The 12,967-nt window shown below is 42.6% G+C and overlaps 3 protein-coding genes across 3 annotated transcripts; 1 reads left to right on the top strand and 2 right to left on the bottom strand.

Annotated features, from left to right (window-relative positions):
* The first annotated feature begins 1,468 nt into the window (after nucleotides 1–1,468).
* Nucleotides 1,469–7,004, top strand: LOC131455407 (kelch-like protein 10). Its single transcript, XM_058623013.1, has 5 exons — nucleotides 1,469–1,662; nucleotides 2,515–2,998; nucleotides 3,508–4,116; nucleotides 4,304–4,453; nucleotides 5,245–7,004. Exons 1-5 carry the CDS (start codon nucleotides 1,469–1,471, stop codon nucleotides 5,791–5,793), a joined length of 1,986 nt encoding a protein of 661 aa, XP_058478996.1. The 3' UTR covers nucleotides 5,794–7,004.
* Nucleotides 7,005–7,329: 325 nt separating this feature from the next.
* LOC131449820 (peptidyl-prolyl cis-trans isomerase-like) lies at nucleotides 7,330–8,561 on the bottom strand. The gene has a single exon (XM_058622163.1). It carries the CDS (start codon nucleotides 8,464–8,466, stop codon nucleotides 7,972–7,974), a length of 495 nt encoding a protein of 164 aa, XP_058478146.1. The 5' UTR covers nucleotides 8,467–8,561; the 3' UTR covers nucleotides 7,330–7,971.
* A 760-nt stretch (nucleotides 8,562–9,321) lies between these two features.
* maip1 (matrix AAA peptidase interacting protein 1) lies at nucleotides 9,322–12,920 on the bottom strand. Its single transcript, XM_058622161.1, has 5 exons — nucleotides 12,587–12,920; nucleotides 12,431–12,502; nucleotides 10,992–11,118; nucleotides 9,991–10,141; nucleotides 9,322–9,900 (listed from the first exon to the last, which is right to left on the bottom strand). The coding sequence occupies exons 1-5, from the start codon at nucleotides 12,902–12,904 to the stop codon at nucleotides 9,822–9,824; spliced, it is 747 nt and encodes a 248-aa protein (XP_058478144.1). The 5' UTR covers nucleotides 12,905–12,920; the 3' UTR covers nucleotides 9,322–9,821.
* Between the last annotated feature and the right edge of the window lie 47 nt (nucleotides 12,921–12,967).

The following is a 12,967-nucleotide window of genomic DNA, read 5'->3' as shown; positions in this document are numbered from 1 at the left end:
CAGAGGGAAGGCAGTGTCTGTCTCCTTTCATTTTCAATGGGTAAAAAAAATGGCAGGAAAAAGTTCAGTATCTCTATTCATTCAAGGAAGTGTCTATATGTCTATCTGTTAATCGCATAACTGTCCAAAGGTTTGCTTGAAAGGCTTCAAACTTGGCAGGTGACTTGTTAAGCAGACCAGTGTGTGCAGTTCCGACTTCCACAGTGTTTGGATGAGAAATGCAACAGATATCGGTAGAAGTGTGACAGATCTACATGCCAAGTGTATGCAAATGCAAGTCACCAGCCAGGTTTGAAGCTTGTCAAGCAAACCCCAACAGATATGAGTAAGGATTTACTGTAGAGGTTAAGGAAGTGGACTTGTGTTCAGAAGACCGCGGAAGGATCCAATCCACCAGTATGTCGTGTTCTTTGTTGGGTGCCGGGTAGTTCAGCGGTTAAGACCAGTACCCCGTGTTTAGAGACATCATGGTCTTAAGTTCAACTCCACCCCTGGCAGGTTGAAGTATAAAAGCTCACAGTTACAATTCCCTTGTAAGTTGCTTTGGATAAAAGTGTCTGCTAAATGCATAAATGTAAATGTGCAATTAACTGACAGACATCTTTTGCATTTCTTATCCAAACAAAGTCAAAGTTGACACTGCAAACACATTGGGAAACCAATGTTTCTGCCTGGTGAAACACCACAGAGAAGGTCGTGGATGATGTGACTGTGTAACAGAAGAGGGATAGGGCAAGATGGAGGCCAGAAGAACATTCAAGTATGTAATAGTTTACATACAAGGTTGCTGCAGTAAACCCTCATAGTGATCAAAGGAAGGAGAGGGCGGTGTGTGACCAAACGCTGCAAAGTCAGCACTGCACACACTGGTGCCCTGAGTGAGTCACCTGCCAAGTTTGAAGCCTGTCAAGCGGACTGAGAGTTATGCAAACAGACGCGACAGACGGACACGTTCCTTAGATTAATATTAAGAGATGATACAGACAAAACATAAAAGATGTTAGTGTTATTATCTGTTTACTTCACATGTTTTTGCTGAATTTTTAGGACCTCAAACCCACCAAGTTTAGGTATCTCTGATTTAGACAACACATATGATGTGACACAGGCTGTAGTTTGTCACTCCAGTCTGAGTCTCAGATCACCAGCTGCAGATGAACTATAAGAGCAAGGGACTGTATATACAGGTGCTAATGGTAATGGCGGAATGTGTCTGTGTATGGGAATAAACAAGTGTGTACAAGAGGTGTGAAGTGATAAAAACTGGAATCGCTCGCACCAGTTTTTTAAATTTCCTTTGCCCTAGAGGGGAGTGAGTGTGATGTGTACACACAAAAATGAACCCTAACACCAAATAAAATACCAAACTAACATCAAAGGTTTAAAACTGTGGTTGATGATGTAATGAAGATGGTATGGTCAGTCCTCTGTTCACCACACAAACCCAGACAACATGAAATCATCAAGAATGCAACATTGCACATGTCAACTGCGTAAAATACCTAAATTCAAGCTGAGTGGCCTACACGCATCTTACAGAACAAGCTCACGGTTCTCTGAGCTCTGTCTGCAGGGAAAATATTGTGACGCAGTCATCAGAGTTGAGGATGTGGACTATAAAATTCACAAGTTCGTCCTCTGTGACAGCAGTCCTTACTTCAGGTGAGTTTATCACTTAATCTCAGATGAAAGCAGATTAATTATCCTCCACATGAGGGTCAATCCCAGCTGACACTGGGCTAAAGGCGAGGTACACACTGGGCAGAGGCAACTCAGAGATGAGGGTTTTTTTAATGTCATAACTGGAAAGAGTGATGGAGACTGAGGGTGAGAAGCGTCGACAGTGATCAGGGTTCCTCATCACTGAGCGGTTGTACAGTTCAGATAAGGGGGGCCGGGGTGAGCCAATTCTTTTGCTAGAATGATTTATTATGCGTGAGAGTCTTGTTTTGTGTTTGATGGTGAGCAGGTTGTACCAGGAGGAAATGTTGAAGGTGAGGAACTGAGTCAATTTAGCAGCAGATCTAGATTAAGATGTCCTCGTTGACCTGGAAGGTCCTGAGTGTCCTCAGCAGGTGGAGACATGCTCTTTTGTAAAGTGATTCCGTGTGCTGTGAGAACGACAGGCAGGTGTCTGGTATTTAAAAGTCTGAACCACAGCACAGCTCCAAAGAATGCTCAACAAATGTTTGGTCTCATTCCGTAGCAATCGGACGTTTGACAGGGTAATACAGGTAGAAGTAGCTAGCTGCCTCTCTTTAATCTGTTTCGTATTCCTCCTCTGGAGCCTCTTTTCCTTCATATCCGCTTTCGCTTAAGTAGCTCATGAGGTATGTTGTTGGTGTGGAGGGATGGTTGGGCCAGCATGGCTCCAGTTGGCGTCTTAGCTCCAGTAGGTGAGCCTACCTGGAGTTTGTGTTCACTGGGGAACGTCTGCTTGAGATGGTATAAAAGAAAATGATGTCATGTGTTCAACTGATTTTCTCTGTGCTGTGCCTCTCTCTTGACCCTCAGCCCCTTCTTCAGTCCCCGGTGGAACGCAGACACGATGGTTTTTGACATCCACGGCCTGTCTCCCGACATCATGCAGCTCATCATAGAGTTCGCATACTCCGGCTCTGTTCTCGTGACCAAGGACAACGCAGAGGAGGTAACGCTAGCAGCCGACATGCTCAATGTGCAGGGTGTAGTGCAAGCCTGCTCCAACTTCTTTGGTGAGCAGCTCTGCCCAGAGAACTGCATCGGCATCTGGCAGTTCACACATTTCTTCTTCCACCCTGATCTGCAGCGCAAGGCCTGTCATTACATCACTGAGCACTTTGATGAGGTGGTTCCCTGTGAGGAGTTCCTGCAGCTCTCTCTGCAGGAGCTTGCTGACATCCTTGGTAGGGACGAGCTCAACATGAGGAATGAGAGCAATGTGTTTGAAGCCATCCTTCGCTGGATTTCGCACAAACACGAAGAGAGAGAGAAACACATGACTGTGCTTTTTTCTAAGGTACAGCTTTGTTACTTCACGTTGAGTCCATGTGGTTTATTGTGCGTATTAAGCAGTGAGCAGATTGTATTTCCTTTGGTTCATCTGCAACTCTGTAAACTTAAATTTAGGCTGATTTACTACCAATGTAGACACATGCAGTACATTCTGAGGATTCTCTGGAAGTTCTGTATGTGTGAACACAAATATCCACAGAAGTTGCTTTGGAGATTGTCCTCCCAGCTCCCTGGTGCAATCTCCAGTTGATGTCCAAGTGAGCGCAGGAGAAACTCCACAATGAGTGTTATGCCTCGTGCATGCTCAAGCCGCTTGCCTGAATCCTCTGGATATAATCCTGCTGTTGTGAATGCGTTATTATCAGGGTAAACCCTGATAATCTCCCGCTGCATTCTCCATTTGTGAATGGCAAACTCTCCGCAGAATCGCCGCACCCTAATCCCCAGACATATCTCATGAGTCAATGTCTGAAAACATAAGTTAACACACTCTCTCCTCTTGTCTTTGTTCAGTTTCGGATGGCCTTGACAAGCACTGCGTACATCTACATGGATGTGATGACCAATGAGCTGGTGAAGAACACTGAGTGCCAGAAAATGATCAGTAATGCCCTCCAACTCATACAGTACATGAAAGAAGAACCCTCTTGTGCTCTACGCAACCCTCTCGCTCGCCCTCGCCTGCCCAGTGCCATCCTGTTGGCCATTGTAGGCTGCACGCACAAAAACCAGTCTGGAGGAATTGTGGCTTACGATGCTGGTGTCGACCGTTGGATCAAAGTGGCAAATACTCTGGGGCATCCTTGGAAAAGTCACAGCACTGCTTTCCTCGGTGGGAATGTCTACACTGTCGGGGGCTTTGAGGGGTTGTTGTGTCACAACACTGTGACCAGGTTCAATCTGAGCACACGCACCTGGCATGAAGTGTCACCAATGTATCACCGCCGTGGGGACTTGAGCGCAACAGTGTTGAACGGGTACATCTATGCCATCGGAGGCTTTGATGGCCTCATTAAGCTCAGCAGTGCAGAGCGCTACAGGCCCATAGACGACGAGTGGGAAGGTATCGCACCCATGTGTCAGCCGAGGAGCCAAGCCAGCTGCACAACACTGCACAACAAGGTTTGTGAAGTGAGGGCTATTAGAAACAAGAGTATAATCCTTTGTCGTTGTATAGTTATAGGGCAGCGCAGTTTGTGACAGGTGCATGATGATGTAACACATAATTCATAATAAAACAACATTATTTACATATTTCTGTATTATATTGGTCAATGCAGGAAAAAAAACCCTGAACATTTTTCTTTAGATCTACATTTGTGGTGGATATGATGGCCGAGAGATCCTGCAGACAGCTGAATGTTACAACCCAGAGACCAACCAATGGATAATGATCGCACCCATGATCCAAAGACGCTGTGGACATGGAGTCATTGCACACGCAGGCTGTGTCTATGCAGTGAGTATGTGAAACACTTCTGACGCCTGCGCACAAAGAGCTGTGGTGGGCAGTGGTTTGAAGCTGGTCAGACTGACTTGGTAGCACAACAACATGACAAGACCAACATTTTAACCACTGTACATATGTTATCTGTCAATCTAACTAGTAATTAGTGATGTATGTTTTCATTTAAAAGAACCCCCCCCCCCCCCCAAAAAAAAGACCTGTGCCTGAGTAGTCACATACATGTACAGTATCAGCCTTTCTTGCGTGTTCTGGGTTAGGGTTGCATGTTGTCCCTGTGGGTCTCTGGTTTCCACAGTCCTAAAACATGCAGAGGTTAATTGAGCACTTTAAATTGCACACACAGCTGGAATTGGCTCCAGTGATCCGAGACCCTCATGTGGAGGATAAAGTGTTGGATGGATGGAGTATTTTCCATGTTCACCACCTTAGTTTAACGTGTAAGCATGCTAATAGTCTTAAATCATTGTAATCCTTTCTGGGAGCATTACTGAGACCTTTCAGTCAAAATCACATATTTTAACATCATGGTGGGATTAGTTAGTTAATTAGGAAAAGTTTGGGTTCGATTAGTAATGTCTGCACCTAATTCCTCACAGTGGTTGTAACACACAGAGGCTACCATCCACTGAGCAATGACTAGTACTGAAAGTGTACTGAAAGTACATTTTTTACATTTATTATACTCCAAAAGACCCTTAATCTAGTCTTTATGGAAGAGTAAAGAAAAACGCAACATGCTTAATCTCCAGTTAATGCCTTGATGTTTGTAATTCCTACCACAGGTTGGCGGCCATGTGGACTACTACACCTTTCTAAGCAGTGCTGAGTTCTACGATCCCAAAGACAACAGGTGGCAATTGTTGTCCTCCATGTGGACCATCCGCAGCAGCTTCGGCCTCGGAGTGATCAACGAGCGGATCTATGCTGTCGGTGGCCGCAGCCTCCTCAGAAGCACCAGAAGAGTTGAGTACTACGACAGAACAGTAGATCAGTGGATCCAGGCCTGTAACATTGAGAAACCCAGCAGCAAATTGAGCTGCTGTGTGGTGTCCGGGATCCCCAACATGGCTGAGTACGCCGTCCCTCGTGACTCTCTGCCGTTTGTCCTTTTGGAAGAAAGGACTTTGGCGTCAAGAGATTCTGACTTTAGGGTATCATCACAGCAAACCTCGGCGGTTTTTCTCAGATGCTTTGATACATTTCTCAACTCATCCTTAAAATTTGCATTGTGGTCATTTTTCAAAAAAGTTAGAAGTTCTTTTTTCTTTCTCCTCGGTGTTGTGGGACACTTGGCATCCTTGACAGTATTAGATCAATCAGTGAATAACTAATCATCTAACTGCTCATTGGTTGATGTGATGCTTAACACATTCCTTTTCATTTGTGAGGATCAATACACACCAGATAGAGCCATTTATGTAGAATGGTTGCCGTGGTGACTGGTTTTTGTCAAGGACATGGGATTTGTGCTTTTAACAGCTATTATCAGTGAGGAGCAAGCTGCTTGGAAACTGTAGAGCAGCCATTCCCAAACTTAAGAATGCCAGGGTCCGATTTGAAATCTGAAAATCCTCTGAAGCCCTCTCAAACCTTGAATCTTGACTCTAAACAAAACAAGAGTAGGATCAATAATTCCAATATATAATATTGTTTTCATGTGAACATGAGGACACAACAATTCTGTGCAGATTAATGAACTTGCATATCTTTCAACTCGTGCATGTGGTTATTACAGCTGGGCTCCACGTACTATTTGAAAGGTTTAGCTTCACAGTGCTCATTTTCAAAGTATGTCATTATTCATGAGGTGAGAGGGGGCTTGGTTATGGAGGGCTTTGAAGGTGAGGAGGAGGACTTTGAACTGGATGTGCTGTGAGATGGGTAGCCAGTGCAGGCTCTGGAGGACAGGGTGACGTGATCTCTGGAGGGTGAGTGAGTGAGTGAGTGAGGCATGCAGCAGAGTTCTGGACATGTTGGAATTTATTGAGGATCTTGCTGGTGAACCGTAGAGGATGCTGTTACAGTAGTTTTTTTGATTTTGGAAATGATGAATGCATCGATCGGGATTTCAGCAGCAGAGGAGGAGAAGCAGGCAATATTTTTGAGGTGGAAGATGACTTTGGTTTTGGTGATGTCATTGATGTGGTTTTCAAAAGGGAGGTGGCTGTCAAAGATGGCGCCGAGGGTTGTGGGTGTGTGGTGAGGGGTCAACTCAAGGCGGACTGGTTCTGAGTGAGGCAGAAATTGTGGAATAGCTGCTGTAGAGTTACTCAACTGTAGCTGACGCTTCACTACATAGAAGAACGTAGCAAGCTGAGTTGCAGAAATATGGCAAAAGTGGCCGACTAGATCTAAGAAGCTAAGTCAAATTAACTTCATGCCAAGTATTAATAGTAATAATAATACATATTGACCGACACATATTATAAGAACCACAGTTTCAGATCAGGCATGACCTTATACAAATACTTCCTGTTGTGCTGTTCTTACTCCACAATGTTCTTATGGAGCTGAACTTCTTTCAAAATAAAATAAAAATATTGGCCTCTCTATGAGCTCGCCTGTTTTTTTTTCTTACCTGAATTCTGCTCATCCTCATGTTGTTAATCATCTCATATCTCATATTACGATGCATTTCATGAATGACAATTGACCAATTTTTGTTTTGATTGTGGTTCTTTTGAGTTTTCTGTGAAGCATGATGTCATGTCATGAAGATGTTTCTACAATGTCATCACAAAGCTATGGTGAAGGTGAGGTTGTTTAGAATGACTTTGTTTTCAAAGCTTTGGATTTCTTGGGATATCATATGGTATCTATATTCACTTGGATACTTTTTTTAAAAGTAGAAATAATGGATTCGACAATTTCCTTTGCATTTGTGACTTTTATTTTGCAAGCGAAAATATTTATTATGAAGTGTATATATAACTTCATTTCCCATTGAAAAATAAACCAAATGCACCAAAGACAAACACAACAGTGACAGGATATGTATATATGATCCTGGTCAAAGCGGATGTAAGTGAGATTGGAATGGAATAAAAGAAAGAGCTTCAGGGGAACATAATCCACGTGGTGCAAAAAAAAGGAATGGAATGTAATTTCAAATAAAAAATATAAAAAGGACATACTCAAAATGCACATGTGCAGTACAATTTACTGAATACAAATTTTAACTTTTTCTTAATACTCATCTTTGTTTTTACAGGGTATATAACGTTTTAGCTAGATTTCTATTCAGTCCAACATGTGACGTAACGAGAAGGATCTTCTTGTGGAACGTGGTGGATTTCCGGGACGTGCTTTTCCTTTTTTTTTTCTTTCAATTTTTCAGGTGTCGTTTGCTTCACTTTTCTGCCAAAGGTCCACTTAAGATTCAATTTAATAAAAAAACAAACAAAACAAAACAATTTGTATTCGTAAAAAATGGAGAGGGAAATCGACGCAAAAAGAAACTCAGAGGCAAAGTCACAAATGCAGCCACAGCACAGCAAAGTTGCAGGAACTTAGAGCTGCCCACAGTCGGCGATCACAACTTTGGCTTTGGGTTTGCCACTGCTCTGACCGTAGCCTTCGATCTTCTTATAAACATCTTCTCCCTTCACCACGGAGCCGAACACCACATGTTTCCCGTCGAGCCATGTTGTTTTTGCAGTGCAGACAAAGAACTGGGATCCGTTGGTATGTTTTCCAGCGTTGGCCATGGACAGAATACCGGCGCCAGTGTGCTTCAGGTTGAAGTTCTCATCCTCGAACTTGTTGCCGTAGATCGACTTTCCACCGGTTCCGTTGTGATTGGTGAAGTCACCGCCCTGGCACATGAAACCAGGAATGATCCGGTGGAAGCTACTGCCCTTGAAGCCAAAGCCCTTCTCGCCAGTGCAGAGGGCGCGGAAGTTCTCCGCAGTTTTGGGCACCACGTCGGCACGAAGCTCCATCTCGATCCGGCCAATGGCAGCGCCGTCAGCAGTGATGTCGAAGAAAACTTTGGGATTGGACATTTTTGCGGATGAATCGAAGAAGCTGAACTTGTCACTCGAAATGCGGGTTAGTCAAGGAAGTACTCAAAATCCAGGAAGTAGCAGAAATCCAGGAAGTACCGAGAAGTGCTTTCCGGTAAACTGGGCACGTTCTGTACATTGCTGCCCCATAGCGGTGTGGAGGCGGTACTGACGCAATGTACGTTTTTAGAAAGCGTATAAAGGCTGCACTGAATCTGAATCTACAGCAGACAAATAAAATGTATCAGCTATGTTGGGAAAAAGACGTGACAACATCTTTGACTGCTGGTAATCCTAATACTTCTTCTTCAGTTCACTTTAATGTCCATTCACTCATTGTCTACTGATTTATCCTCTACAAGAGGGCTGCAGGAGAGTGGCAGCCAATCCCAGCTGACACAAAGGCTAAAGGCAAGGTACACTCTGGACAGGTCACCAATCCATTGCAGGGCAAAAACAGAGACGATTAGTGTCCAGTTAACCTCTGCATGTTTTTGGACTGTGGGAGGAAACCAGAGAAAACCCACGCACACCTCGGGAGAACATGAAAACTCCATGCAGAAAATACTTTTTATGAGATTATTCTTTTTTACTTATTCAATGTTGTACAGTATCTACGATTTGAAGTGAAACAAATGAACATTTAACCACTAACATAGATAGGTGGTCTCTCCTTTTCTGAGATGACCCACTCACCTTGAAGTGTGTATTGCGTTTGTTTTAATTTTTTTTATTTTACTTTGCAGTTGTTTCCAATGCACTGGTTTCTCTTCTCACCTTTCTTCATTCCATTGTAGAGTACATGAACAATGTGCAACAGAAGAGGACACAAGAGAGATTACATCTACACACCACTTTGATTCACAAAGCTTTAATAAAACAATCACTGTTCAACATACAGTGCATTTCCTGCAGGTGCTTCTCTGAGTCCCATGACTGCAATGGTCTAAGTGTCCTGAGACATTAGGTTCTGTGATGATTTGTAGTTTATATAAGTGAAATAGATTTAATTGAAGAAAAAAAAGCAACTATTACAGTTTTTGATTCCTTCTCAAAGCAAGTGTCCAGAAACCAGTTCTATTAACTATTAACAGTAACTATTAAATATTAGTGTCTGTTTGTGATAAGCAATCAGAACCACTGGCACACTGCAGACGTGTCTGGAGAGCATCTAAGAAAGCACGTAGAAGATGAATCAAAGTCTGATTATGTGTTGTCTTCTGACTCCCCCATGAGAGGCTGTGTGGCTAATCTCGGGTCTTTTCATGAAACCAAATACTGAAGAGTATTAAATGTCTTTGACCAGTTTTCACTGGCATGTGTGCATAAAATAAAAAAACAAAACAAAACACAGCTTAATCCAAAAGCTTAGAGTGCTCTATCCTTGTAATGGTCCAGTCTGGTAGCACTCCTTTAGTAAACTCCCTCTGGAATCTGCCAGGATGACGAGCAGACAACTGACGTTAGTCACATAAAACCTGATAGTTTGCTCTTTCACGGTTTGATGTGCACAGATATACTCACTCATAATTTGCAGTTAGCAGTCTTTTTTTTTCCGTTTCTCCCTCTCCACCAATGGCAACCTTGAAGATTCGAGCTCCCTCTATAGTTTCATCAGGAAGGTTTGCACTAGTCAGATACCAGAAGCGCATCAGAATACTGACAAACTTCCTCCCTGGTGAGAAAAAACCCAAATAATACTGAGACTGATGAATGCAGATTTCTTTTTTTTATAATTAGGGATGGGTATCAGGATTTTATCAATACTTCTAATGACTAATACAGACACTTATCTGTACTGTGTACTACTACTACTACTACTACTGTACTACTAAATCCCAGCAACCTTTATCAAAGGTTTACACATGGAAACGTGTCTTCCCTGGATGCAAAACATAGAAATGCTCTGCCACTTCATTTAAACTTCCTAAAGAAAAGGAAATGAAGAAGAACAGAAATAAGAGCAGACTCCTGCTGGTGAGGCTGCAGTACCACTGACAGAGAAGGAGAGACAGATTGACAAATGGCCCTTTCCCACTATGGTCCCGGCTCGCCTCGCCTCGCCACGGCTTTCGGAACACAAAGCCGTGCAGCCATGTCCAAGGAAGAGGAAAGACTGTGGAAACAAGAGGAAACAACTGTCCAGTCAGCATGCAAAACGGTCGCTGACTGGACAGTTGTTTCCTCTTCCTTGCTTCCACCAAAAAACTGTTTTCTAGGCTTCTTTTGCACCAGCTCTAAAATAAAGCAATCACTGCCTTGATTTTATAGCCAGCACGTCACTTAGCAACACTTAGCTGCCATGATCACTTGAGAGTTAACAATGCTGCGCAATGTGAAACATAATCACCCGACCCCTGGTAGCTTCATCATCAGGATGGTAGGGAATTGGAAAGTAGCATAAACGTAACAGAAATATTGATAGCAGCATCATTTGTCCAGATTTGATCCTCGATTTTGGTACTCGTCTCTACTCATAATATTACCAAATGAGTAAAGTTTGACACAGAGTCTGTCACACAGACCATTATCATCATAGTAGATTCCCACATCTCCTGGTGTCGTGTACATGATGTCATCATGGTCTGCAGAGAGTGCTTTCTTGTAGCTCAGTGGCAGCAGGTGGCACTTTTCCTCTAGTTTTCCAATCAGCTGCAGGGACATGAACAGAGATTACACACTCCTACAAGAGGACTAGTCAAATGTTTTAAGCATTACCTCATCTTTTTTAGCCACTGGTCTGTACCACAAACAGGGCAGTGGGACAACATGGAAAACTGGTCATTGTTAGACACAAGTGTAATGGTACATTGGATGCTAGTTGTCATGCCTTACAAGGAACCTGTGCTACATTATAGCTGTAATATAGAGAGGGTATAACAAACCCAGGGTACTTTTCATGATTGGATTTGACTAAAAGCTGCAATAGGAATAGGCAACAATAGGCTTTACTGCTCCAAACCGTACCATACTGTACCAAACTGAACCATGATGGAAACATAGCGATAGAAATGCACTTGATCCACATGACAGATGACCCAAGACAACCTCTCTATCTCTGAATCTCTCTGCTAATGTTTACATTTGTTTTTATTATGTTTACTGTTGAACTTTCCATCACACCACTACTCTCAGGCCAATATTTGACAATTTTTAAATAATTGGTATCAGCCATTTATGTTGCATCTTTTTGTTCTCAGTAAGTTGATTAAAACACAGAAACTTTATTTTTTTGATGACATTAGAGCTCAAAAAATTAAACGATGAGTCGATTATCAAATTAACCGACAACTATTTTGATAAGCGATTCATTGGTTCAAAGCTTTGTTTCATGATTAAAACAAGATTTTCGATAGTTTAAGCTTCTTAAATGTGAGTATTTTCTTCATTTCTTTGCTCTGGATAACAAAGAACTCATTAAAAGTTAATCATTTTAGTTTGTGGACAAAATAACACATTTGAGAATATCATCATTTCCAGGTTTGACGAACACTGATCAACAGGTTTTATGATATTTTATGGACCAAACAATTAATCGATTAATTGAGAAAATAATGGACGGATTAATAGATTATGAAAATAATCATTAGTTGCAGCTCTAGTTGACATATTTCATGTATTTAATATTTAGTTAATAAATGTTTATGCAGAAACAACAAATAAGCTGCAAGGTCTGCATCAATCATAGAAAATGTCATATCACTGGACCTCTAGTGTAGACAATGTGCAGAAGTGTCATTCTCTTCCAAGACTACCTGATTTGCATATTCTGAATGGTTATTTAGAGATCATTAATCAAAAATCCTGCCTACTCTACCTTTAGAAGTTAATCACACCTGTTCTTTCTCTACTGCAACAAGACAGTGTCTGCATTATATGATGAACTGGAAATCAGGACACTAAACACAGTCTCTGTGCTGAGGGTTTTCTTTCTTATTTGGACCATGTCAGGTCTCATACTCACGTCTTTGGCCACGAGCCCTTCCAGTGCTTCAAACTGACACCGTGAAAGGATTCTAGAGACATGGGAGAAGGCCTGAAACATGAACACAAACAGTCAACAAACTGAGAGGACGTGAATGAAAGCACGGGCACTCAGCACCCAGCTTCCCCGCCACACCTGCTTCGCTCCCTCCGTGAACTCTTCAATGCTGAACTCTTTGTCAAAGTACGCTCTGATCAGAAAATAGTAAATCCGTGTGCGGAACCAGATGAAGGGGTTCGGAATGCCGACGACCACCACCTTCTGATTCTGCTTATTTCCATCCCGGTCGGAGGAATAAGAGCGAACCGTTGCTGCTGCCCCACATACAGGTGGTGGGGGAGGCAGTCGCGTTTTATCGTGCCGTTTTAGGATAATGTGTTCTTTAAAAAACAGACGAGTGAAGCTAAATGATGATGGGAACCTGTAACAACCTCTCAGCACGGGAAGCGCCATATCTAATAACGAGGAAGTCTTCTGGTCCGTTGACTTGTGTCTTCCGGAGCGGAATTTAAAAAA

Source organism: Solea solea, chromosome 2 (genome assembly GCF_958295425.1).
Source record: "Solea solea chromosome 2, fSolSol10.1, whole genome shotgun sequence".
In the NCBI taxonomy this organism is placed as follows: domain Eukaryota; kingdom Metazoa; phylum Chordata; class Actinopteri; order Pleuronectiformes; family Soleidae; genus Solea; species Solea solea.
The sequence above is the reverse complement of the archived record's forward strand: the minus strand, read 5'-3'. Positions and strand labels throughout refer to the sequence as shown.